This window comes from Eriocheir sinensis, chromosome 3 (genome assembly GCF_024679095.1).
Source record: "Eriocheir sinensis breed Jianghai 21 chromosome 3, ASM2467909v1, whole genome shotgun sequence".
NCBI classification, from domain to species: domain Eukaryota; kingdom Metazoa; phylum Arthropoda; class Malacostraca; order Decapoda; family Varunidae; genus Eriocheir; species Eriocheir sinensis.
In genome coordinates this window covers 14,360,803-14,387,444 of record NC_066511.1, presented here as the reverse complement: position 1 = coordinate 14,387,444, position 26,642 = coordinate 14,360,803, and the positions used below count along the sequence as shown (strand labels likewise).

The following is a 26,642-nucleotide window of genomic DNA, read 5'->3' as shown; positions in this document are numbered from 1 at the left end:
AGAGAGAAGAAAGAAAAAGGAATGAAAGAGGAAGATAAAGAGATATAATACAGAGAGAGAGAGAGAGAGAGAGAGAGAGAGAGAGAGAGAGAGAGAGAGAGAGAGAAGGTTCGCAGCATCCTTTAATAATCTTGAGAGTCCTGTAGGATCTAACCCGGGGCATCCATCACCCACCTGACGTCCTATTAATTGCAGGATCAACAGGTAGATATTAATTCTTCTGTTTGGGTGACGGGAACATCCACCTCCACCTCCACCACCACCACCACCGCTAGAATCATTTCCTCCACCACCACCACCACCACCACCATCACTAGTACTGCACAATCCACATCATCATCATTATCATCGTCATCATCATTGCTATCATTGTGTCATCTCTGCCTTTATCACACCCATAGTTTCCTTCTTTTATTATTTTTTCTTTCTTTCATCTGAGAGAGAGAGAGAGAGAGAGAGAGAGAGAGAGATCCATCACCCCACATGCTTCCGGAATGAGAGAAAGAGAGTGAAAAGTGACCAAGGAAAGGGTGAGACTGGGATCATAATAATAACAACAACAACAACAACAATAATAATAATAATAATAATAATAATAATAATAATAATAATAATAATAATAATAATAATAATAATAATAGAAGAAGAAGAAAAAAATTAAATGCTTAAGTGATACAAAATACTTTACTACGGGTCTAAAACGAGGAGGAGGAGGAGGAGGAGGAGGAGGAGGAGGAGGAATCGTGCACAATCAAGAAGTCGTGACGTTGAGCATCTCTAATGATGTATAAATCAGTGTGTGTGTGTGTGTGTGTGTGTGTGTGTGTGTGTGTGTGTGTTCATGTGCGTGTATGTGCGTGCAGGAAACAGGCTCTTCATACTTACACACAAACGGCATACAAAAAACTACACATACCTACAAAACATTCACAGAAATCTACACACACTACATACACCAATACCCACACAAAAGGTACACAGAAGCTTCAATACCTACACAAAGAAGGTATACACAATGTCTTATACGTCCACAGATGCAAACACAAGCTATCAGGACAGGCAGATAGACACACACACAAACAAACGGCCAGCCTCGCCTACCTTGCGTTTGTCTTCTTCAAAGGACGAGTGCTTCGCGGGTTCCCGTACCTGGTGGGGGAGAGAGACACACCTGTTAATTGGGCAGGTGAGGAGATACACAGAGCAAGACCGTAGTAGTAGTAGTCGGAGGAGGAGGAGGAGGAGGAGGAGGAGGAGGAGGAGGAGAAGAGGAAAAGGGAACGAGGAGGAAGACGAGAAAGGGAAGAGGAAGAGGAGGAAGAGAACGGGGAGAGGGATGAGGAGGAAGTGGACAAGGAAGAGGACGAGGAGGAGAAGAAGAAGTGATTGTAGTAGTAGTAGAAGTAGTAGTAGCAGTAGTAGTAGTAGTAGTAGTAGTAGTAGTAGTAGTACGTAGAATATATAACAGACACAGAAAGAATATAAAAGGTAAGACAAAAGGGAAAATATGAATGAAAATAATATAGAAAAGGAAATCATATGAGAAAAGATAAAAAAATAAATGAAGTGCAATGAAAAAACACGAAAGAGAGAAGAGAAAACGCAAATAAAGCAATGAGAGAGAGAGAGAGAGAGAGAGAGAGAGAGATCAATAGGCGCAGCTTCCCTAGAGTGACCAGTTCCCCTTCCTCCCTCCCTCTCTCTCTCTCCTTCTCTCCCTCTCTCTCTCTCCTCCCCTCTCTTCCTTCCACCTCCTTCTCCACAGTCTCCCTTTCCTCTCCCTTCTCCTTACCCTTTTCCTTCTCCCCTTTTCCTCTTCCTTTTCCACTTTTTTTTCTTCTATTTCTCTCCCTCCTCCTCCTCCTCCTCCTCCTCCTCCTCCTCCTCCTCCTCCTCTTTTTGTCAATCATCTCCCATTCCTTCCTTCCTTTCTTCATTCCTCATATTATCGTCCCCTTTCTTCTCTGACTTCCTTTCGTTCTTCCTTCCTTTCTATTCCTCTATCCTTCTATTTCCTTTCTCCTCTTCCTTCCTTCCTATCGTTCTTCCGCTTCCACATTTACTAAACTTCCACTCACACCTCTCATTCTCTCTCACTTACCCTCTCTCTCTCTATCTCCCTCTTCCTCATAATTAGCACCATCACCATCACCACCATCACCAGTATCACCACCACCAGTATCACACCACCAGTATCACACCACCCCACACTACCACCCCAACTTCCCCAGACCACCCCCACCACCGCCACCACCATCACCACCAGCACTATCAGATTATGACGTCAGAGGAAGGGAGGCATGCGGCCGGTCCTTAATTAGCCATAAATAACATTCCTGATGGCTGGGCCGCGAGCCGTAATGAAGAGAGGGCCGGCACGCACCCAGCACCTCGTTACCTCCTCCTCCTCCTCCTCCTCCTCCTCCTCCTCCTCCTATACCTCCTTCTTCTTCTTCGACGCCTTCTCCTCCGACTACGACTACGATTCCTTCTTCTTCTTCTTCTTCCTTTTTTTCTTTCAATTTCTTCGTCTTTTCTTGTTTATGTATCTTGTGTTTGTCCTTTTCTTTTTCGATTTATTTTTTATCCAATTCTTCTAGTTTTTTTTTTTTTAATCTGTACTTCTTTCTCCTTTATGTTCTTCTTTTTGTTCTTCTTGTTCTTCTACTGTGTTGTTCTTTTTTTTCCTATGACTGCTGTTCTTGTCCTCCTCCGCCTCCTCCTCCTCCTCCTCCTCCTCCTCCTTCTCTTCTATTTCTTGTTGTTTATCGTCCTCCTCCTCTTCCTCCTTTTCCTCCTCCTCCTGCTTTCTCCTTTCTATGTTGCTATTAATTTCCATTGTCCTCCTCCACTTCCTCCTCCTCCTCCTCCACCTCATCCTCTTCCTCCCCCTCCTTCTCCTCCTTAATCACAAGACGCTTTCATACGTGTGTGTACACATTTGCGTACACACACACACACACACACACACACAACATGATTTTTACTCAAAGAAGAGAGAGAGAGAGAGAGAGAGAGAGAGAGAGAGACTAATGACTAATTTTCCTCATCCTTTGGGGATCGAATGGGGTGAGAGGCAACGTGTCGGAGTGATGGGATAATCTCTCTCTCTCTCTCTCTCTCTCTCTCTCTCTCTATCTATCTATCTATCTATCTAACCTTCTAACTAACCTCCTTTATGGACTTTGGAAATCGTTGTTGTGAGATCCGAAAGCGACCGAGAATACAAGACTCTTACCACAAGCGACTAACGAACTCATAAAACTACCCAAGGAAACACCCATAAACAGCCTCTACGAAATATCCTTTTGAAATACGTGCGCTTGGAGGCCCCGAAACGTTTAAGATGATAAGTCCAGTAACGTTAGTCTCCTGGGCTTAACCCCTTGGATGCAGATTTCCTACAAGAAGGCATCACCAAGCTACAGGAGTGGAACAAAAAGTGGCTGCTCCAATTTAGTGAAGAAAAATGTGAGGTCATGCATCTTGGGAGGGGAAATCCAGCATACCAATACCACATGGAAACACTCCACTACCCACCACAGAGGCACAGAAAGACCTGGGAGCATATTTTACTAGGCTACCAGTGAAGGCGAAATCCGTGCCAATCGCAGCGGACGGGTTAACACTGAATCACAAGCGACTAACGGGGAAGCTTGGGCGTAATCTGGGTCTAGTGGCTCCTCTCTCCTCCCTGCCTTCCGTGCTTCCCAAGTGTATGTGCTTAGACTCCCAAAAACGTTTAAGAAAATGAGAGCCTATTAACGTTAGCCTCCTGCGCGTAACACTGAATCACAAGCGACTAACGGGCGTCTCAGCGTAATCTGGGTAGTGGCTCCTCCCTTCCTCCCACCCTGCCAGCCTGCCTTCCGCCCGTCCCCTCGCTGATGGCCGCTAACAGCCCCGCTATCGGGTCATCTCCCCTGATGGCCGCCGGACGCGCGTGGTCAGCGGCGGCGATAGCACAGCACGCCGCAACGACCATCGGCGGCATGTCGGGGCGATTAGAACGACATTATGAGCTATCACTTACCAGGAAGAGGAAGGGAAAGAAGGGTGTTCTCGGAGCCATACAAACAGACAGACAGACACTCACACTTACAGACAGGCACCCATAGATTAACATACTTTGATCTCTTTTTGACCGCCGCTCTTTTTTGTTTGCCTTTATAAGAGCAGTGCTGAGCGGGCTTTTTCTATTTGTTTTTGTTTTCGCACTCATAGGGTACACATATTCTCTCTCTCTCTCTCTCTCTCTCTCTCTCTCTCTCTCTCTCTCTCTCTCTCTCTCTCTCTCTCTCTCTCTCTCTCTCTCTCTCTCTGGCTATCACTTAAACGGGAAAAGGGAAAGGTGGGAGTTCTCAGAGCCAGACAAACAGACAGCAAGGTTCAGGCTAACAGACAGACAGTTCTTGGGGTCAACGGTACACACTCACGCCTTCAGTCACTCACGCGCCTCTAGTTTCATCCACAAAGCTTACTCTTACAAGGAGGAAGGACGTCTGTTTACTCTCGTTCGTCTTCCATTACCTCTTCCTTCACTCTTTTGTCTTCTCCTTCATCCTTCTCTCCTTGGTTCTCCTTCTCTTCCACTTTTTTTCTTCTTTTACCCTTCTCTCATTCGTCCTCCATCTTCTCTATTTATTTGCTCATATCTTCTACTTCATCCTCCTCTCTGTCTCGTATTCTTCCTCCTCCTGCTCCTCTTTCTCCTCCTCCCCCTCCTCCTCCTATTCGTCCATACCCTTTCCATTCCCTGTCAAGGCGCCAATTCACGCCATAAGGGCCGCGAACACGCCTTTATCTCGCGTCCAACAAAGGGGACAAACGGAGGACGGGGATGGGGAGATAAGAGATAATAATTTTTCTCATTCATTAATTACAGTTATGAGGGACGGGAGGGAGGGACAGTTGTGTGTGTGTGTGTGTGTGTGTGTGTGTGTGTGTGTGTGTGTGTGTGTGTGTGTGTGTGTGTGTGTGTGTGTGTGTGTCCAAAACTAATTATTGTAGCACACTCATTATACATTGCAAATCCTGTTCTTGACTTCTATTACTACTCCTACTACTACTACTACTACTACTACTATTGACCCAGGTTCGAGTCCCACCGTAAGACGCTAACAGTTTTCAACCATCGCCACCATGTTGCCAAAATCTTCAATCAGCCCGAACTTCAACGACTAAGGTCAAGAGGAGCACGGAGGGGCAGCATGGGCCAAGCAACCACGGCAGCCACTTGAAAGAAAATCCGCTTGCGCCACTGACGGGTTGAGGCTATCCACCAGGCCCCTCGAGAGAGCATACCGGCGCTACAGGCAATACATAAGAAGCAGATAATGTCTTTACGAACCCAATATATCTTTATAAAACCCAATGTGAGGCTATGAGGCATTATGGGCGTTCACGTGGGCAGAAGAGTACAAGAGTGGACCGAGGACAGGGAAGGGAGAGCGGCGCGGTATGTTGCACGGGGCTAGAGGCGGGGCGGAGCGATGGGGCGGGGCGGGCAAGGTGAGGCAGTGGCAAGCTAGGCGAGGTGAGGCAATGTGGCGGCGGCGGCGGTGGCGTGCCGGCGCGGGGCCTGGCGCAGCGGGGGCCTCGGCGGCTTCTCTGGCCTCGTTAAGGGGCTGCGGGGCGCCGACAAATTAGCTTCTCACCACTATATCACGCACTATCAAGGCACCGAGGAGGGGAGGGGGGGCGGGGGCATGCAGGGAGGAGGAGGCATGAAGGGTGAAGGGAGAGGAGGGAGAGGATAGAGGAAGCTGCAGGGAAGGGAGGGAGGAAGGGAGGGATGATGGGATGATGGGATGATGGGGTTCTTGATGCCGCGTCCTGCATAATCAAGGCACCGATTGAAGGAGGGACGGGAGGAGGAGGACGGAGGGAGGGAGGGAGGGACGGAAGGGACGGAGGGTGGATGGGGAGGAAGGTAGGGGAAGGAGATTGGGAGACGCAGGGAGGAAGGATAAAGTGAAGGAAACGAATAGAAGGGGAGAAAAGGAAGACAAGAAAGGCTCCTCAATGCTTTATCATCAGAATCAAGACCCCCACGGATGAACGGACGAAGGGATGGAAGAAGGTGGAAGAGAGGGAGGAAGGGAGGGAGGGGAGATGAAGAGACGCGGGGAGGAGGGATATGGTGAAGGGATAGGATTGACGAAGCTACGGGGAAGGAAGGAAGGAAGGAGGGAGGGAGGGAAGGAAGGCAGAAAGGAATGGAGGGATGGAAGGAAGGAGGGAAGGAATTATAATCTTCATACATCATACCCTCTTAATTAAGGAAGATGGGAGGGAAGGAAGGAAGGAAAGAGGAAATTATTAGAGGGATGAGTCATGGTAGCAGACAGACCAAAAAAAAGAATAAAAACAAACAAATCGTCTCCGCCAGTTCTTCTCCCCCGCACAGTTGCTATCCATATACAGGGACCTTGTCCGCCCTCGTATGAAGTATGCATTTCACGTGTGGGGGGGCTCCACTCACACAGCTCTCTTCGTCTCATCAGCTCTCCTCCCCTTATTGATAGTCTTCTACCTCTTAAATGCCGCGGCCATGTTGCCTCTCTTTCTATCTTCTATCGATATTTTCATGCTGACTGCTCTTCTGAACTTGCTAACTGCATGCCTCCCCACCTCCCGCTGCCTCGCCGCACACGACTTTCTGCTCAAGCTCATCCCTTTATTGTCCAAATCCCTTACGCACGAGTTAACCAGCATCTTAACTCTTTCATCCCTCACGCAGGTAAACTCTGGAACAATCTTCCTTCATCTGCATTTCCTCCTGCCTACGACTTGAACTCTTTCAAGAGGAGGGTATCAGGACACATCTCCTCCCGAAATTGACATTTCTTTCTGCCACTCCTCTGAACGCTTTTTATAGGAGCAGCAAGTAACGGGCTTTTTTTCATTGATTCCTTTTTTTTTGCCCTTGAGCTGTTTCCTCTGCTGTAAAAAAAATAGTAACATGCACAAAAACAAAAGAAAACAAGGATATAGAAAAAAAACAGCAAGATAAAAAAAAAACACAAAGAAACATGAAACACCAAACACAATGAAACAAAACAAGAAAGAAACGAAAATGAAACACAAATATAAGAGAAGAGTCATTACGAGTGAGTGAGTGAGTGAAATAACACACACACACACACACACACACACACACACACACACACACATATATATATACATGCACACATACATACATATAGACAGACAGACGGACAGACAGATAGATAGATAGATATAGATAGATAGATATACCCCTCACCCCCCACATACATAACCCTCCCCCTCCCCTTCCCTTACCCCTCCTGCCCTACACCCCACACACCCACAAACACACACACGTACGGGATCGCAACGAGACTCCGGGAAAACGACGCGTCTAAATCATGTTTGCGAGGACGGAGGACGAGCCATTAAGACCGAGGACGGGGAGACGCCATGCCATCCTCACATCACCACGAGGAGGAAGAGGAGGAGGAGGAGGAGGAGGAGGAAGGTAAAGTTTGGGGGGTTAGGAGTTTTTAAGGGTCGTCCATAGCGATCAAAAAGGACGAAGACGAAGAGGAAGAGGATGAAGAGGAGGAGGAGGAGGAGGAAGATAAGGAGGAAGAGAAGAATAACGAGGAGGAGAAGGCAGGCAGTTAACGAAGAAGAAAATAAAAAGGAGAAAGACGATTGTAATAAGATGAAGAAGGAGGAAGAGGAGGAGGAGTAGAAGGAGGAGGAGCAGGAAAAGGAAGATGATGAGCAGAAATAGAAAAAAAGGAAAAAAGAATTAAGGAAGGAGCAACACATGAAGAATAGGCAAAAAAAGAAGGATGATATAGAAAGAAATGAAAAAGAAGAAAAGGAGGAGAGATAAGTAGGAGGAGGAAGAAGAAGAAGGTAAATGGATATTTGAGTCCTCGAGGTAAAAAAAAATAAGTCTGGCATAAGAGACCTCTACCGGCAATGAAGCGAACCTCGAGGGAAAACAAATAACATCAGGAAAGGAGAAACTAATATATCTTCATGCACGTAAAAGAATAAACAAATAAATAAAACAGCGAGATAAAAAAAACAGTAAAATACCTTTGCAAGTATGAAGAAGAAGGGATGCAAATAAAATATATATCAAAATTAAATGAAAAGAAGAAACATATGATAAATCTAGACAAGAAATAAACTGGAAAATAATAATAAATGACAACAATATCTAGTAAATTATTAAACAAAATACAAAACTACGATTCATATCATACATCAAGATATAATATAATAATCGTTTCTTTTCAATACAAAAAAAAAATAGAGCTTGGAAATTCATTGTCATATTACGTGTGTGTGTGTGTGTGTGTGTGTGTGTGTGTGTGTGTGTGTGTGTGTGTGTGTGTACCGTTGATTTGTCTGTTTGTTGTGCACGGAGAGACAATAGCGTTAGACCATCACAAGGGACGCCTAAGGGAGATGTCTTATAACGAGGAGGAGGAAGAGGAGGAGGAGGAGGAGGAGGAATAGGGGGAAGAGACCTTGATGACGGGAGGACATGCCATCTCTCGATCACATCCTCTCCTCCTCCTCCTCCTCCTCCTCCTCCTCGTCTTCCTCCTCCTCCTTCTGTTTCCCTCCTCGCTCCTCCACATCCTTCATCCACCTTTACTTCCTCACATAGCCCTTCCTCCCTCCCTTTATCACCCCTTCCCCTCCTCCCTTTCCCTTCCTTCTCCCCTTCCCTTCCTTCCTTCTCCCTCTCCCTCCCTCCCTCCCTTCCTTCCTTCCTTCCTTCCCCCTTTCCCTCCCTTCTCTCTCTTCCACCATACGAGAGAGAGAGAGAGAGAGAGAGAGAGAGAGAGAGAGAGAGAGAGAGAGAGAGAGAGAGAGAGAGAGAGAGAGAGAGAGAGAGAGAGAGAGAGAGAGAGAGAGAGAGAGAGAGAGAGGTAATGCACAAACAGGAATACAGAGAACAAAAGAGTCAATGCTTACAAAACACACACACACACACACACACACACACACACACACACACACACACACACACTCACACAGATAGGAAATCAATGTGATGGTCGCCGCACCGACACAATCACCGAACTCTGTCGTTTCCGCCGCCGACCAACCCGACGGTGTACCGATCGGGACCCGACGACGAGGCGAAAAGGGGAGGAAAAAGGGAGGGGGTCAAAAGAAGGGGATGAAGGGGAATAACAAGTAGAAAAAGGAGGAGGGGGGAATGAAAGGGAAAGGGCTAGGAAAGGGAAGGAGGGAGAGGGGAAGGGGAAGGGAAGCGGGAGGGGAAGGGGAGGTAGAAGGGAAGGGAAAGAGGAGGGGGGATTGGAAGAAGTGAAAGAAGGGGGGAGTAATAAGGAGAGAGATTGAGGATGGGAAAAGAAGTTGAGGAAAGATGAAAAAACGAGGGAAAGATATAATTAAAAAATAAATAAGGTGGAGGAAGTGGAATGAAAAACAAAGAGATTAAAAGCATGGTGAAGAAGAGCAAGAAGAACAAGAAGAACAAAAACAACGAAAACACTATGAACAAAACAAAAACAAGAACAAGAAAACAAGAAGAAGAATAAAAAGAAGATGAAGAAGAAGAAGAAGAAGAAGTAGAAGAAGAAAAAGAAAAAGAAGATGAAAAAGAAGAAAAAGATGAAGAAGAAAAAGAAAAAAAGATGAAATAACCTCACATAAAACAACCAAGAAAGAGAAAGATAAAAAAATCGAGACTATAAGCAATAAAAAGCGAATTAACAGAGAGAGAGAGAGAGAGAGAGAGAGAGAGAGAGAGAGACAGAGAGAGAGAGGGCACGGGAGCTTTTTGCATAGTTCAATTAAGGTTTTATGGACCTCCGAACGCTATTACATGGAAATTAAACCGATAAATTATGACACTGCACGATAACCCTTCACTATAAATGACCTTACGAGTAGTGCTGCTGGCTGGTCCTCTTCTTCTTCTTCTTCTTCTTCTTCTTCGTCGTCGTCGTCGTCGTCGTCTACTTCTTCATCTTCGTCTTTGTCTTCTGTTTCGTCTTCTTTTTCTTTTTCGTCTTCTTTTTATTTTTCTTCTTCTTCTTCTTCTTCTTCTTCTTCTTCTTCTTCTTCATACTATCTTCTTCATTTACTTCTTTCTCTTCATTCTTAAAGTCACACCCCCATCATCATCACATTCTTCTCCTTCCTCTACTTCTTCTTCTTCCTCCTCCTCCTCCTCCTCCTCCTCCTCCTCTTCCTCTTCTTCTTCTTCGCCAAGGACGTTATCGGTTACAATTTATGGCTATTATTTACGGATGATTAATTACAAGGAACAAATAGATGATAAAGGAAGACAGAGGAGGAGGAGGAGGAGGAGGGTCAGTGCCGGAAGGGAGAAGAAGCGATTGGAGAGGCAAAATGGAGTGGAGGAGGAGGAGGAGGAGGAGGAGGAAGGATAATGGATGGAGGAGTGAGGTGATAGTCAAGAGGGATGAGGCCTGGAGGAGGAAGAGGAGGAGGAGGAGGAGGAGGAGGAGGAGGAGGAGGAGATAAGAGTGATGGTGAGAGAACAACCAGCTGGACCCTCTCTGATCACGTTACTCCTCCTCCTCCTCCTCCTCCTCCTCCTCCTCCTCCTCCTCCTCCTCCTTACCTCTTCTTACCATAACCCATCCTCCTCCTTGCCCTCTTTTCTCCTAGTCCCTTTAATGTTTCCCCTTCCTCCTCCTCCTCCTCCTCCTCCTCCTCCTCCTCCTCCTCCTCTTCCTTCTGTCACTATATCTTATTTTCCTTCTTCATTACTTTCACCTCCCAATTTCTATATTTCTTCCCTTTGTTATTCTCTATCTATCTATCTATCTATCTGCCTATCTACCTATCTATCTATCTATCTATCTATCTATCAAGCTGAGAGGGATAAGGAAGGAGAGAAGGCGACAGAGAATTATGATGAAGAGACAGATGGAAGAGGAAGTAATAGTGAATGAGTATTAATGAATAATGATGATAATGATAGTAACAGTAATAATAGATGATGGGGATGACAAAGGGAAGGTGGAGAGAATGGTTACTCTTTAAAATGGGAGAGTGGTGAAGAGGAGATGCAACGCCCCTCCCCTCTCTCTTCCCCTTCCCTTTCCTCCGCTCCCCTTCTCTCCTCTCCCCTTCTCTCTCCCTTCTCTCTCCTTCTCCCCAACCTCCCCTTCCCCTTCTCTCTTCCTCCCTCACCCTCTCTTCCCTCCTCTCCCCTTCTCTCTCCTTCTCCCCAACCTCCCCTTCACCTCCTCTCTTCCTCCCTCGCCCTCTCTTCCCTTCTCTCCCCTTCTCTCTCCTTCTCCCCAACCTTCCTTTCCCTCCTCTCTTCCTCCCTCTTCCCCTTTTTTCCTCCTTTTTTCCCCTTCTCTTCCTCTCTTCCTCAACCTGACAGATTTTTACCTTTTTCATCATCATCATCATCATCATCATCATCATCATCATCATCATCTCTCCCTTCCTTCCCTCACACACTAACCCTTTTCTTTCTCTTCTTTATCATCATTATCCTCCTCCTCTTCTTCCTCTTCCTACACCTCTTCCTACACTACCTCTTACACTACACTTTCCCCCTTCTTCTTCCTTCTCCTTCTTCTCTTCCTCTTCCTCTTCCTCCTCGTCCTTTTCCTCCTCCTCCCCCTCTTCCCCTCCTCCTCCTCCTCCTCCTCTTCCTCTCCCATCCATCACTCTGATTACTCTTTCGCTCCCGACAACTCTTTTTTTTCTCTCTCTCTTTCCCTCCTTCGGAAAAAAAAATGTATGGACGTCTGTATAGAAAGGATCAAAATGGCGGCGAGTGTGTGGACGTGAAGACAGACAAAAAAAAAAAAGAACGCAAGGGATTTTTTTAGAAGATATAATACGATTTTTTTTTCAGTTTTGGTATTATTTTTTTCTTATACTTCGTTCATTTTTTTTTTATACTCTTTTGGGTTTGCTAAGAGAGAAAGTATGTTCAGTCTTATGGTGAAAAATGAATGGAGAGCTTTGGTCCTTAATTTCAAGAATGACACATCACTCAAACCCACATATATATATTTTCTAGCTCTTTTACTTTCTCCTTTCCTTCCTTCCTTACTTACTTCCTCCCTTCCTTCCTTCCTTCCTTTTCTTTTTCCTTCTTTTCTTCCGTCCTTCCCTCTTTTCTTCCTTCCTTTCATCCCTCCTTTCTCCTTTCCTTCCTTCCTTCCTTATTTCTTCCCTTCATTCCTTCGTTCCTTTTCTTTTTCCTTCTTTTCTTCCGTCCTTCCCTCTTTTCTTCCTTCCTTTCATCCCTCCTTTCTCCTTTCCTTCCTTCCTTCCTTCACTCATTCATTCATTTAGTCAGTCAGTATTTCCTTCTTTCTTTCCTTCCTTCCTTCCTTTCTCCGTTCCTCTTTACTCCCTTCCATTCTTCCATTTTTTTCCTCCCCTTCCTCCTCCCTCGTTCCTTCCCATCCCACACTCGATCGGAAAGAGATAGACGAGTGAAGACAGACAGACAGACAGACAAACACATACAGACAGACAGACAGGCCGCAACAACCATCACCATCCACCCAAGTTTCGCGGACACGAGGGAAACTGAAGGAAACTTGGGCGAAACTACTCCAGAAGATGAGATTACATGCGGGAGTTCCGTGACGAAGGAGGAGGAGGAGGAGGACGAGGAGGAGGAGGAGGAGGAGGAAGAAGAAGGAGATGAGGAGGAGGAGTGTTTTTGGAAAGACAAACAACTCAATCGTCTTCGGAAGGAGGGAGGATAAAGGAGAGAGAATCTTTCGTGGGAGAAGAGAAAGAGGAAGAAGAGGAGGAGGAGGAGGAGGAGAGAAGAGGTGGATTGGAGGTGGAGGAGGAGGAGAGAAGAGGTGGATTGGAGGTGGAGGAGGAGGAGAGAAGAGGTGGGTTGGAGGTGGAGGAGGAGAAGAGAAGAGGTGGATCGGAGGTGGAGGAGGAGGAGGTGGCAGACGGTGAGACGCTTTCGGCTCTCACAACCAATCTTTCCAAAGGTCACAAAGAAAATTAGGCGGGCTCTCAGGAGTGTTTTTCACGTTCATGGTGCAGAAGCCTTGTCAAACTATCACTAGGCTCATGAAATACCCACCCACAACAACCTCTACCAAAGCCTTACCAAATGTAGCTACTTCCGGGACCTCTACACACAACACACTCCACCCCTCTTGTCAGGCCGCGAAGTCTGGTAGCGCAGGGCCTTAACCACTGAGCTAACGGAGCGGTGGTGGGGGCGGGGGTACAGAGAAAGAAAGGTTGGATGAGGAAAGAAGGAAGGATAGGGAAAAGAGAAGGAGGGAAGGGTAAGAGGAGGAGGAGGAGGAGAGGAAGTAAGAGATAGAGGAAGAGGAGGGTGGAAGGGAAAGAGGAGAAAAAGTAAGAGATAGAGGAAGAGGAGGAAGTAAGGACTGAGGGGCTAAGATTCGGTTCCTTAGACCAGCGAGCGATCAGTTTTAAGTCGACGATCCAGACCAGAAAACTGCGGCCAGGGGAACACCAGCCTTCGAAGCCCCGGCCTTAAGGGTGGATATACCTTGCACCGGTGTCCATAAGTAAGAGTCGGCCCCTCCCTTCCTTCCTCTCACTCCTTCCTTCTCTCCTCTTCTCTCCTTGTTTCCTTCTCTAACTCCTCCTTCTCTTCCTCTTCTTATTTTCTCACTTCTTTATCCACTACTTTCCTCTCTTTCCTTTCTCCTCCTCAATGCCTCCTCCTCTTCCTCCTCTCCTTCCTCCCTTTCTCTTCTCCCCTCTCTACTGCCTCCTCCTCCTGTGTCTTCTCTTCCTCTTCTCTCTCGCCCATTCCTTCCTTTTCTTACATGCCTTCGTCTTTTCCTTCTCTCCATTCTCCCTCTCTCTTTTCCTCCTCTCTTCCTCTCTCCCATTTTTCATTTTCTCTTCTTTCCTCCCTGTTTTCCCCTTTTTTCTCCCTTCCTTTCTCTTCTTCCCTCCTTCTCTTCCTCCTTCTTACGTCATTCCTTCCCTTGAGACGAGATCCTTCCCCTTCCTTCCTCTTTCTCTCCCTCCTCTACCTCTCCTTTCCCTCCATCTTTCCTCCCTCCTTTCCTCCCTCGGGCCGACACACCAAAACACATCACTGCTTCCTCAAAATGACCTCCAAGCGACTCTGACCCTTACGTCCGAGGTCCAGAGAGGCGAGTTTTGCCAAGGTCCGTAAATTTGGGGGTCTGTAAGCGACTCTGGCCTCTCCGTCCCGTGGTCCGAAGGGTAAAAATTCGGAGGCGTCGTCGTCAGAGTTGTTATTTCCGGCAATCATTTCGAATACATCAGAAGATAAGGAGGATTTTCCAGTAATTTCTTCTCTCCCTCCTTCCTTCCTCCCTCCCTTCCCTTCCCTCCCTCCACTCCTTTCCTTTCCTCCATTTTATCGTCTGTTCCCCTTTTTTTCCCTTTCCTTCTTTCTTCCCATCAATATTTTTATTTTATTTTCGTTATTCCTTTATTTTTTTCCTTCCATCTCTCTTCTTCTTTCCATTCTTTCTTTCCTTTCCATTTTTTTTTTTTTTTTTGCCTTTAATCACTCCTTCCTCTATTTCTCTCTCCCCCCTTTTCGATTTTTCTACCTTTCTTGTTTTCTGTCTCCCTCGTCCTTCTCTCTCTCTCTCTCTCTCTCTCTCGTTTTCTTTACTATAACCTCTCTTTAGTTTTCCCATGTTTCCCTTTCTCTCTCCCTTCTCTTTCCTCACTACTTATTTCATACAGCAGAGGAAGCAGCTCAAGGGCACAAACATATGTAATCAATAAGGCCAACTATGCACTGCACCTATATAAAGAAAAAGAGTAGAGAGTAGTGACCAAAAGAGAGGTTCCTTTATGTCTGGGGGAGGGGTTTCCATCTCCATGCATAGCGCTTCGAATTCGGCGTAAGGGCAGCTGGATGTTGGAGGTTCAGCAGGCAACGGAGCTTGAGGAATGAGGAGGCGTGATGACCGCTCAGACACGCTTAACTTCGGCGTCATGCGTTGCTCATTTGTCTTAGTGAAGTTGGCATTGGCTACATACGTTCTTGTTTTGCTTCCCCCTCTTCCTCCTCCTCCTTCTCTTCTCCTCCGCTTCATCTAAGTAAATAAGTAAGAATACCCTTCATATCAACCCTACCACCTCCTTATATCCTCCTTATCCCTTGCCAAACACCTTACCAATCCTTCCCTACTTTCTCCTATTCTTCCTTCCCTTTGTATCCCCTCTTACCCCAGCCCCCCCCCCTCTTTTTTTTTATAGTAAAGGAGACAGTTCAAGGGCGTAAACAAAAAGAAAACAATAATAAAAAAAAGACCGCTACTTACTGCTCCTGAATAGAGTACAAAGGAGTGGCCAAAAAGACAGATCAATTTTTATCAATTTCCATCAATTTCCATCCTCATCCTGTCCAAAAAGAAAAAGAAACAAATAAATAGCAGAAAGGGAAAACAAACCCACTAACATCATTCGAAAAAGACAAGAAAAACGTAAAGGAAAAAAATGAAACATGAATAAGCAAAAGATCCCAACGAGGAAAATAGTAGCGGAAAAAACGGAAGTGAAAAAACTGGGCACATTCCACGTTATTATTTTTTTTTCTTTCTCTCGAAGGTTAATGACGCTGAGTGTGTGTCTGTGTGTGTGTGTGTGTGTGTGTGTGTGTGTGTGTGTGTGTGTGTGTGTGTGTGTGTGTGTGTGTGTGTGTGTGTGTGTGTGTGTGTGTGTGTAACAGAGAAAGAAGAAAGACTACCTTCACATGAAACCATCAAGGAAACATCTGTGGAGACTAGGAATGTTACAGAAAATGTCGATGGACCTCTGATAGTAAAACGAACAGAGAAAACAAAGGAGATTCTGCCCGGCAATGAAACGAATGAAGTTGTAGTAACAGAGAAAGAAGAAAAACTACCTTCACGAAAAACCATTAAGGAGACAAAAGAGGAGAGAGTAAAAACGTTACAGAAAATGGCGATAGACCTCTGGTAGTAGAACGAACAGAGATAACAAAGGAGATTCTGCCCGGCAATGAAACGAATGAAGTTGTAGTAACAGAGAAAGAAGAAAGACTACCTTCACAGGAAACTGCTGTGACGCCACCGAAGGTTGCTAAAAAGATTAGGAGAAGGAAAGTTTGTAGTTGTGACTCGATTGGGACCATTTTGGTGGTACCAGAAAAATTAATTGAAAGAATCGCTGCTGTTGTATTGAAGGAAATGACAACAGAGTAGTGATAATGTGTTGCTGTTTCTCTTATCAATTTCGTTGAAAATAAATCAAAATCAAGATAAATATTGAAGAAGTTGGGAGACCGTGAACCATTCAAATATGCCACTTATGAACACGGTGATTGCGGCCCCGGTTTAGATTCGAGAGAGTTGTGTTTCTTTTAAGAGTGTACACACACAATGCCGGTTTGTCTCCGGCCTTGAGTATTACAGCATTTAGTGGCGTCCTTAGTTAACAGTTTACCACAGTTTACCTTCCGCAGGTTTCCCCAGTGAGCACTGAGGCCACGCGCAGCTATAGCGTAGACTCCAACTTTACCTCTTACCTATATAGTTACCGCGGCACCCAGATTCAAGGAGCCGTTATTTAATGCAACATGTAAAAAAATTCAGCCTGTCTCCATGCACGCTTTATTCACGCCTAGTTAGTGCCACATCAAGTGTCAAAGAGCCATTTTTTTTTAAGGTAAGATATACATGATGCCAGTCTGTCTATTTTCATGTATTAATCCAGACCCTGGTAACGTCGCATCCAGTGTCAAATAGCCATTTTCTAATACAATATATATACATAATGTCAGTCTATTTCCATGTATTAGTCCGGACCCAGCTAACGCCGCATCCAATTTCAAAGACCTATTTTTTCAAAGATAATATATACGTAATTCCAGTCTGTCTCCATGTACTAAACCACACTCAGTTAATTTCTGCACCTGTATTACGTTTAGGAGAGCCGGAGTTTAAAGGAAGACCTGCGTACATAACGTCGGTCTGCCTCAGTTCAGCAAACCGCCACAAAAGTGAAACAAGTATATAAACGGGCATCGTATTGTTCCACGCCCAATTAACGTCGTCTCCAGCTCCAAAGAGTCACAATTTTTAGGTAATATAAATCTACATGTAAGGCAATTTTGTCTCCTTGTATAAATTCACGCCCAGTCAATACCCCCGTCCAGATTCCGTTTACGTGCGCCAAGCTATAAAGGAAGACCTATACATGCATAACCTTGGTCTACTTCAGTTCAATAATATACCACAAATGTAAGCCACGAGTAAGCGCGTCTCGTCACTCTGTCCCCGTTCATAATTATATACGCCGAGAAGCTCTGACTGGCGTCCCCGAATGGTGAACGAACTTTCCTCTTCTGCTGCTGCTGTATACCGAAACGCCACATTATTCACGAGGTCAGGCGGGGGAATGGGTTTAGTCTTTTGTGCGGGAAAGGAGAGAGAAATAGAGAGTGGAGTAAAGAGAGAAGGAGAGAGTAAGAAATGAGGATTCCTGGGTCAAGCACTACGAACCACTACGAAACGCTACGATTTGCTACGATTATCCTCAGATTTGAATCCAATAGATTACCGTAAGCTACGATTTGATCACGATCACCTACCCGCGCGCTCACCAGCTGACCTCCCTGCCACCTTCGCCTCGCCCTCTCTGCCGCACCCCCCTTCACGCCTCAGCACCCCAGCACGACCCAGTGTAGCATTTCGAGTGTAGGTAGGAATAACCCCTCACACAATTACTCCTTAAATGACACTCCTCTAAGCAGGTCTGGGCGTGAGAGAAACTTAGGAGTCCTAGTGAGCGCTGACCTCCGTCCTAGGGCTCAATGCATTCAGGCTAAAAATCGGGCCAACAGAGTACTGGGTTTCATCTCAAGCAATAGGAGCACTGAAGTCATCCTCAAACTTTACTTAGCACTAGTTAGACCTCATCTCGATTATGCAGTTCAGTTCTGGTCCCCCTACTATAGAATGGATATGAAGATGTTAGAATCTGTACAGAGGAGGATGACAAATATGATTCAGGGGGTGAGAAACTTGCCTTATGAAGACAGGCTGAAGCATTTAAATCTACACTCTCTAGAAAGGCGAAGGTTGCGAGGAGACTTGATCGAAGTCTATAAATGGATGAAGGGCTTTAATAAAGGGGATGTCAATAAGATTTTGAGAGTAAAAGAGCCAGGTAGGAAGTGTGGCAATGGTTTTAAGTTAGACAAATTCAGATTCAACAAAGACATAGGCAAGAATTGGTTCACCAATAGAGTGGTAGATGAATGGAACAGGCTTGGGAGCCATGTTGTGGATGCCAATACCGTAGATACATTCAAGAAGAGGTTAGATAAAGCCATGGATGGTGAGGTAAGGTGGGGTTGAGTGTACAGGAGCTGCCTTGTATAGGCCAACCGGCCTCTTGCAGATTCCTTACGTTCTTATGTTCTTATGTTCTTCCCCGCCCCCCTTCCCAACCCTGCACCTATCCTTCCCTCCCCAAGTCGCAGCCCCCCCCCCCCTCCCATACTCACAACTACCGTGTCTCTTTCCTTCCTCCCCTCGTCCTCTCCCCCCCATTTACCCGCCCCGCCGAGCCCCGCCCCGAGGCTGACAATACCGGGGCGCGTGCCATTAAAGCTTATTATTAGAAAACTCGCAGAACACAGGAGGAGATAAGGGCGGGGCGAGGCCTAAGTGGGGAGGAGATGGGGAGGAAGAGGAGGAGGAGGAGGAGGAGGAAGATGTAAGTGGTGGGCATATGGATGGAAGGAAGGAAGAAAGGAAGGAAGGAAAGAAGAAAGGAAGGAAGGAAAAAAGGAAGGAAGGAAGGGAGGGAAAAAGAAAGGAAGGAAGGAAGGAAGGAAGGAAGGAAAGAACGTTAGAAGAAACAACATTAACAACGAAAGAAAAACAAAGGAAAATTAGTAAAAAGAAAAAGGTAAGAAAGGAAAAGAGACGCAAGACAAGACGGGAAGATGAGCAGGAAAAAAAAGAAAAGGAAGAACACTGAAAGAAGAAAAGACATGAACAGGGAAAGAAGAATGAAGGAAAATAAGTAAAAGTGGGAAGGAAGGAAGGAAGGAAGAAAGGAAGGGAAGAAAAAAGGGAGAAGAGAAGGAAGGGAAGGAAGGAAAATGGAGAATCGTAAGTGAGAGAAGAAAAAAGGAAGAAGGGAGGAAAAAATGGCAAAAAGGATGAGAGAGAGAGAGAGAGAGAGAGAGAGAGAGAGAGAGAGAGAGAGAGAATGAAGGATGGAAACAACTGGAGAGAAGCGAGTGGTATGAAGAAGGGATTAAGGGAGGGAAAAAAGAGGAAGAGGAGAAGGAAGAGAAGGATGGAGGGATGGAGGAGGGAGGGAAGTTGAAAGGGAGGTATTGATGACTGTCTCTGGGTGGGAGGAGGAGGAGGAGGAGGAGGAGGAGGAGGAGGAGGAGGAGAAAGGTTAGTGTTGCCGACGAAGGGATGAAGAAAGGAGAGGAAAGGAAAAAAATGGAGGAAACGAAGAAAGGAGGGAAGGAAAAAGTGATAATGATTAGGCAGAAAGACAACATAACACGTGACTTTTTTATGCTCTTTATCTATCTATCTATCTATCTATCTATCTATCTATCTATCTATCACGAAACAAATGACGGAATAAAACCAGACAAGAAAATGCTAAGAAAATAGAAGTGGGTGGGAAAAAGTTATAACATTTAATTGAAGGAGAAATAAGGAAGGGAGGAAAGAGGAAAACAATATGGAAAAAAACAAAAGAGATGGAAGATGGGAAAGAAATGTAGGAAAGAAGAAGAAGAAGGGGGAAAAATAAAAACAGGAAGCACGAAAGAAATAGCGAATAGAAGAACATAAGAGAAATAAATGAACCGCTAGTGAAGAGGGAAACAAAGGAAGGAAGAGGAAGGAAGGAAGGAAGGAAGGAAAAACAGAGCATTATCATGGAAGGAAGAAATGAAGGAACTAACGAAAAAAACAAGAGTAAGAAGAAAACAAATAAGGAAGGAAGGAATTTAAAACAGGGCATCACGGAAGAAAGAAGGAAAGAAGAAAGGAGGGAAGGAAGAGAAAGGGAATTAAAATAAAAAATAAAAAAGCAGGAAGGAAGGAAAACAGGACATTATCACGGATGAAAATTTAAGAAGAAAAGAAGGAAGAGAAAGGGAATGAAGAGAAACAAATAAAGAAGGAAGAAAGGAAGGAAGGAATCAAGAAGAGGGGATCATAGAAAGGGAGGGAAAAGGAAAGAAATTAAGAAGGAAGGAAGCAATAAAGAGAGAGGGAGTGTGAGGGAAGTGAAGGGAACTGAGGAGGTAAGGGGGGAGAGAGGAGGAAGAGGAGGAGGTAAGAGGGAGAGGAGGCAAGGGTCGGGCACGATTCCATCATTAGGGGAACCGTGGACCGTTAATACAACAGGAAACAGATCCAATACCCGGGCAGGAGGAGTGCCAGACGGAGAGCCAACCAGTGCCACCCTCCGCAAGGCTCAAAACAACCCTCCATACCGCACCATCCTCGCCCTTACTGCCCCATCATTGTTTCCCCCTCCGCGGCGACCCTTAGGCACCCCTGACGCAGTGCCGCGCCCTTTGTGGCCTTACTGATGGATGGGGAGCACAAGGCCTATCGGACACACTCCTTCCTTCCTTCCTTCCTTAGTCCTTCCTCCCACAACGTAATACTGGGACATGGATGAACGTAAGCCCATGTACGTTCTAATGAGTCTGTTCTACGTAATGCTGAGCCATGGGTGTGAACGTAAGTAGGAGTATGTAAATGAGAAAGCGTTTAATTAAAGAAGGGGAAAGGGGGAAGGGAAGAATGGGAAGGGAAGGGGAAGAAAAGAAGGGGAAAAAGAGGAGAGCCATATAGGAGAAACTAAAATAAAGAAAAGGAAGACAGGAATGAAACAAGACATATAGGAAGGAGAAAAGGAAAAATAAAGAAGGGAAGCAGGAAAGAATACTGGCGGATAGAAGAAGGAAAAAAGGGATAAAACTGATACGTGGATAAAGAGGGAAAGAAACATTGAAAAGGAAGGAAGGAAGGAAGGAAAACAGGAAATAAGAAAGAAGGAAGGAAGAAAGGAAGAAAGAAAAAAAGTGATGGTTATGATTAAGATGGTGGTGAAAACTGAACAAAAAAAAGAAAAAAAACACGAAAGAGACAACGAAATAAAAACAAAGAAAAAAATGTTAGAAAAATAGAAATTGCAAAGAAAAAAAGTTAGAAAAATAGAAATTGCAAAGAAAAAAAATGTTAGAAAAATAGAAATTGCAAAGAAAAAAAATGTTAGAAAAATAGAAACTGCAAAGAAAAAAATGTTAGAAAAATAGAAATTGCAAAGAAAAATAATCATAATAACAAAATCTCAAGAAAATGAACTATCTAATTACTGACTCTCACCTCACCTGACGAGGCCACAGGTAACACAGGTACTTCTGCAGGAGTGAGTAAAGATTGAAACAACAGACATTCACGGAGTAGACGATTATTTAGAGAGAAGGAGTGAGTGAGAGAGGGAGGGAGAGAGAGGGTGGGGGTGGGGTGACACGGGTCGGGCACAGTGCCAAGTTATAGACAGAAGTAGTGCCACATGTCAGGCAGACGTGAATGAAAGAGGGAGGGAGAGAAGGGGAAGGAGGAGGGAGAGGGGGGAGGAGAAAGAGAGTAAAATGAATACCAGGACAGAGGGTAAAGAAAAGGAGGAGTGAATGAAGAAGGAGGGAAGGAAGAAGAGGGATGAGGAGGATAAGGAGAGATAAGGGAATGAGGGAGGAAAGGGAAAAGAAGGAAGAATAATGAAGTAGGGAGAGAGGAAAAAGAGAAGGAATGGTGAATAGAAGACGGAAGAAAGGAAGAAGGAAGAGAGAGAGAGAGAGAGAGAGAGAGAAGATGTAAGAACAGAGAAAAAGATAAAGGAGTGAATGAGAGAGGAAGGGAAGGGAGAAAATGGAAAAGGAAGAAAAGAAAAGAGAGAAAAGGAAGGGAGGGAGGAAATGAGAGAGGGAGGAAAAGGAATAGAAAAAGAAAGATGTAACAACAGAGAGGCAACACACACACACACACACACACACACACACACACACACACACACACACACACACACAAGGGCATGTTTTTCGCTCTGTCATGTTTATGTGGCAATAATTTATCAATGTCCATTATTCCTCCTTTATTCTTTTTTTTCTTTCTTTCTCTCTCTCCGTTTGTCGATATGAAAGAGATGCCGAACATGTTGGAAACGCACGCACACACACACACACACAAACACACACACACACACGCACGCACAGTAATAGTAGTAGTAGTAGTTGTAGTAGTAGTAGTAGTAGTAGTAGTAGTAGTAGTAGTAGTAGTAGTAGTTCTATTTACACGTTCATTCATGTCTTCTTACTTCACACATGACTCAGAAAAAAAAATGAAGAAAAAAAGAAAAATACCGAAGCTTAGAATAGACAAGAATTGGCAATCTCTCTCAGTGTGTGTGTGTGTGTGTGTGTGTGTGTGTGTGTGTGTGTCGGTATTTCATTCATACTATTTTTTTTAGCTCTCTCTCTCTCTCTCTCTCTCTCTCTCTCTCTCTCTCTCTCTCTCTCTCTCCAAATTTCCTCCTTTTCTCTCCGTTTCTTCCTTTATTTTCTTTGATCCCACCTTTTCTTATTCCTCTCTCTTTCCTCATAATTCCCTTTTAATATCTACTACCTCTTTTCTTTCTTTCTTTTCTCTTTACCTCCTCCGTTTCGATCATATTTGCATTTTTACCCGACAAGGATAAATATCTAATAGTCAGCCCTAAAATTAGATGATGAGGAGAGAGAAAACGAGTTGCGGTTGACAGTTCTCGAGGCTCTTCATCTCTTAATGCATTTGATCTCATGTAGTTTCCCGAAGGCTTTTGATATACGATTCAGCAGCAGTTTGTACGATTTTTCCCACAAGTGTCCGTTTGATGGTCGTTATATTATTAAGACCAGCAATGTGAAGGTGAGATAGAGTGCCAAGATCAGGGAGTTTATATCCGTGAATGTCTTGGGAGGTTTAAGAAGAGATGAAACACTTAATCTATTTATTTCTTGGTGTTTGTGATGGGTGGCAGATGTTTGGGTGTGAGAGTAGAAAGGAAAGAAGAAAGGTGAAATTTATGGCGCCAAAACTAATCTAATGGCTTTTATCAAGGTTATCTCAGCCATTTATTTAGTTATTCATTTTTAATTTAATGCCTTTGAATGTGTCTGTCTGGTTTTAATGTGTCTACTCCTTCTTCTATTACTTATTATTATTATTATTTGTTATTATTATTAGTTTGTTGTTGTTGTTGTTGTCTTGGGTTGATTTTATATGAATGGTGAAAAAAAAATATAGTTGGTAGAAGAGGAAGAACAAGAAGAACAAAAATAAGAAGAAAAAGAACACAAAAAAAAACACGCAGCATCACACCCACACGCATTATCATCACCACCATCATCATCATCATCATCATCATCATCCCGGTGCCAAACTCGAAAAGGTGGGGAAGGGAAGGGAAGGGAAGGCGGGGGGAGATAAAATATGCGCTGAAGGGCTCCATCACCACCACCACCACCACCGCCGCCGAAGCCCGCCCCGTAGAGCAAACAGTGATCGCCGTTGCTAAGAGCCTAATTGTACCTTCCGCCGCCGCATAAACAACGTGGAAGTGATAGCGCCCTAATAACAACCCGCGCGCACACGTAAATTACAGGTAAGTGACAGCCAGATACACCCTCCGTCTCCTCCTCCTCCTCCTCCTGCTCCAACTTCTTCTTGTTCTCTTTCTTCTTCTCCTTCTTTTTCTTCTCTGTCCGTGGTGATGGGTAGGACTGGTTGTCTCTTTCTAACTTCCCTGCTGCCCTCCTTCCCTTTCTGATATCATTATTATTATTATTTTCTTCCTCCTAACATAAGAACATAAGGAGTCTGCAAGAGGCCGGTAGACCTATGCAAGGCAGCTCCTGTGAACCTAACCCCACCTAATTTCACTATCCATGAATTTATCTAATCTTGTTTTAATGTGTCTATCGTATTGGCACTCACCACATGACTGCCAAGCCTGTTCCACTCATCCACCACTCTGTTGGTAAACCAGTTCTTGCCAATGTCCTCGTTGAATCTGAATTTATCCAACTTAAATTTAACCCATTACTACGTGTCCTACCTGGCTCTCTTACCATCAGTACCTTATCAATTAGTATCATCCTTATTAAAGCCTTTCATCTGCTGAGCTCCATCAAGCCTCCTCGTACCCTTCGCGGCGGTCGACAGGGCGCAGCTACTGACAACGGACCAAGGATTAAAACGAAAGACCCCGAGTCGTGATCTTGCACCAAAACGTATGCGTCGTCTGAACCTGCATTTCTTACATTTCCTCTTACAACCTTTGCATCTTTCAGTAACTTATTCAAAAGATACTAAAGAAATGAGGGTTTGTGGGCGTCATGCGGGAGTGGATACTTGCCGTGAGCGTTTCAATGCCACGAAAACTCTTACCTCGACCTCATTTGTCCTTCGCCGCCATGTTCACGATTACAACTTTTTCGGAAACGTCATTGAAGAAACACAAAATTTAACTTGCAAAATGATAATAAAAAAATGAGTATGTTCCCCCGATATGGCCTGTGAGGAAAGTGTTGACGGGCGTGACCCTCCTATGCACAACACTGAAGAGGAGGAGGAGGAGGAGGAGGAGGAGGAGGAAGAGGAGGAGGCGGAGACGGAGGCAGTGGAGGCGGACAAGCCATTACCTACCTCCCTGTTGCCTCCTCCTCCTCCACCTCTTCCTCCTTCTTCACCTCCTCCTCCTCCTCCTCCTCCTCCTGTTGCTGCTGCGGTTCCCTTCGACCATTTGACATGCAAATAATTCCAGTGCGGTGAGATGCGAATGCAAATTAAGTCATTATGAAAAGTATTTAATGAGTGGTAATGCCAGAATGAGGGAGGATTACGAGGAGGAGGAGGAGGAGGAGGAGGAGGAGGAGGAGGAGGAGGAGGAGGAGGAGGAGGCCGGTAGCAAGGGAATTCACAAAGGAGGAGAAGGAGGAGGTGACCGGCAATGATTTGAGGAGGAGGAGGAGGAGGTGGGAGATGAAGAGGAGGAGGAGGAGGAGGAGGAGGAGGAGGAGCATCTCATTCCGCCCTTCATCTACTACTACTACTACTACTACTACTACTAGAACATAACAACATAAGAACGTAGGAGTCTGCAAGAGCCGGTAGGCCAAGGCAGCTCCTTTGAACCTAAGCTCCCGTGAATCTAGCCCCACCTAATATCACTGTCCATGAATTTATCTAATCTATTTTTGAATGTGACAATTGTATTGGCACTCACCACATGACTGCTCAGCCTGTTCCACTCATCCACCGCTCTGTTAGTAAACCAATTTTTGCCAATGTCCCTGTTGAATCTGAATTTATCCAGTTTAAACCCATTACTACGTGTCCTACCCGGTTCTTTTACCAACAAAACCTTATGAATATCCCCCTTATTAAAGCCCTTCATCCATATATAAACCTCGATCATGTCTCCACGCACCCTTCGCCTTTCTAGAGAATACAAGTTTAACTGTTTGAGTTTTTCCTCGTATGGCAAGTTTCTCAACCCCTGAATCATCTTAGTCATCCTCCTCTGCACCGATTCGAACATTATGATATCCATTCAATAGTAAGGTGACCAGAACTGAACCGCATAGTCAAGATGAGGCATAACTAATGCTAAATATAGTTTGAGGAAGACTTCGGCGCTTCTGTCGCTCACGCTCCTTGAAATAAATCCAAGTACCCTGTTTGCTCGGTTTCTAGCTTGAATGCATTGTGCCCTTGGACGGAGATCAGAGCTCACTAAGACCCTTAAATTCCTCTCGCACCCAGACCTGTTTATGGGAGTGTCATTTAAGCAATAGTTATGTGAGGGGCTACTATTACTATTACTATTACTACTGCTACAATCACCACAAGTACTACTACATCTCAACTCGTGTATATTCACCACCTTATTTCAACATCATCACCATCACCATCACCACCATCACCACCACCATCACCACCATCACCACCACCATCACCACCACCACCACCACCATCACCACCACCATCACCACCATCACCACCACCATCACCACCACCATCACCACCATCACCACCACCATCACCACCACCACTACCACCACCACCACCACCATTCGCATCACATTCACCCATCGATCAGTGACCCTTAAAACGAAACCACATCCGTAACGAAAATAGTGGCCTACCCCATAACAACGCCATACACAGACACGCACATACGTACACACGCACATACATACATACATGCAGCGTTTTTTGGGTTCCTTTATTTTTTTTGCCCTTTCCTCTCCCTTCTCTTCCCATTCCTTCCCCTTAACTTTTTTTTGCTTCTTTCCTTTAAAAAAAACAGTACAGACAGACAGATAGACAAATAAACAGACAGACAGACAGACAGACAGACAGGACAGATAGATAAGCATGTTGATTTAGTATTTATAAATGATGAAATAACGCACGGAGTAGGACTGCAAAAAACAATATTGTAGAATTTATAGTAGTAGTAATAGTAGTAGTAATAGTAGTAGTAGTAGTAGTAGTAGTAGTAGTAGTAAGTCGATTGTTGTCGTTGTTTTTGTTGTATTAAAAAGTATTAGCAGA

The 26,642-nt window shown here is 44.9% G+C and overlaps 1 protein-coding gene across 1 annotated transcript in view; it reads right to left on the bottom strand.

Annotated features, from left to right (window-relative positions):
* The window catches only part of LOC127005491 (AT-rich interactive domain-containing protein 3B-like), a 132,322-nt gene that overhangs the window by 79,747 nt on the left and 25,933 nt on the right, over positions 1–26,642 (bottom strand). Inside the window, exon 4 of the mRNA XM_050874398.1 lies at positions 1,102–1,149. Coding sequence (XP_050730355.1) covers positions 1,102–1,149 — 48 coding nt within the window. The remainder of the gene's footprint in view (positions 1–1,101; positions 1,150–26,642) is intronic.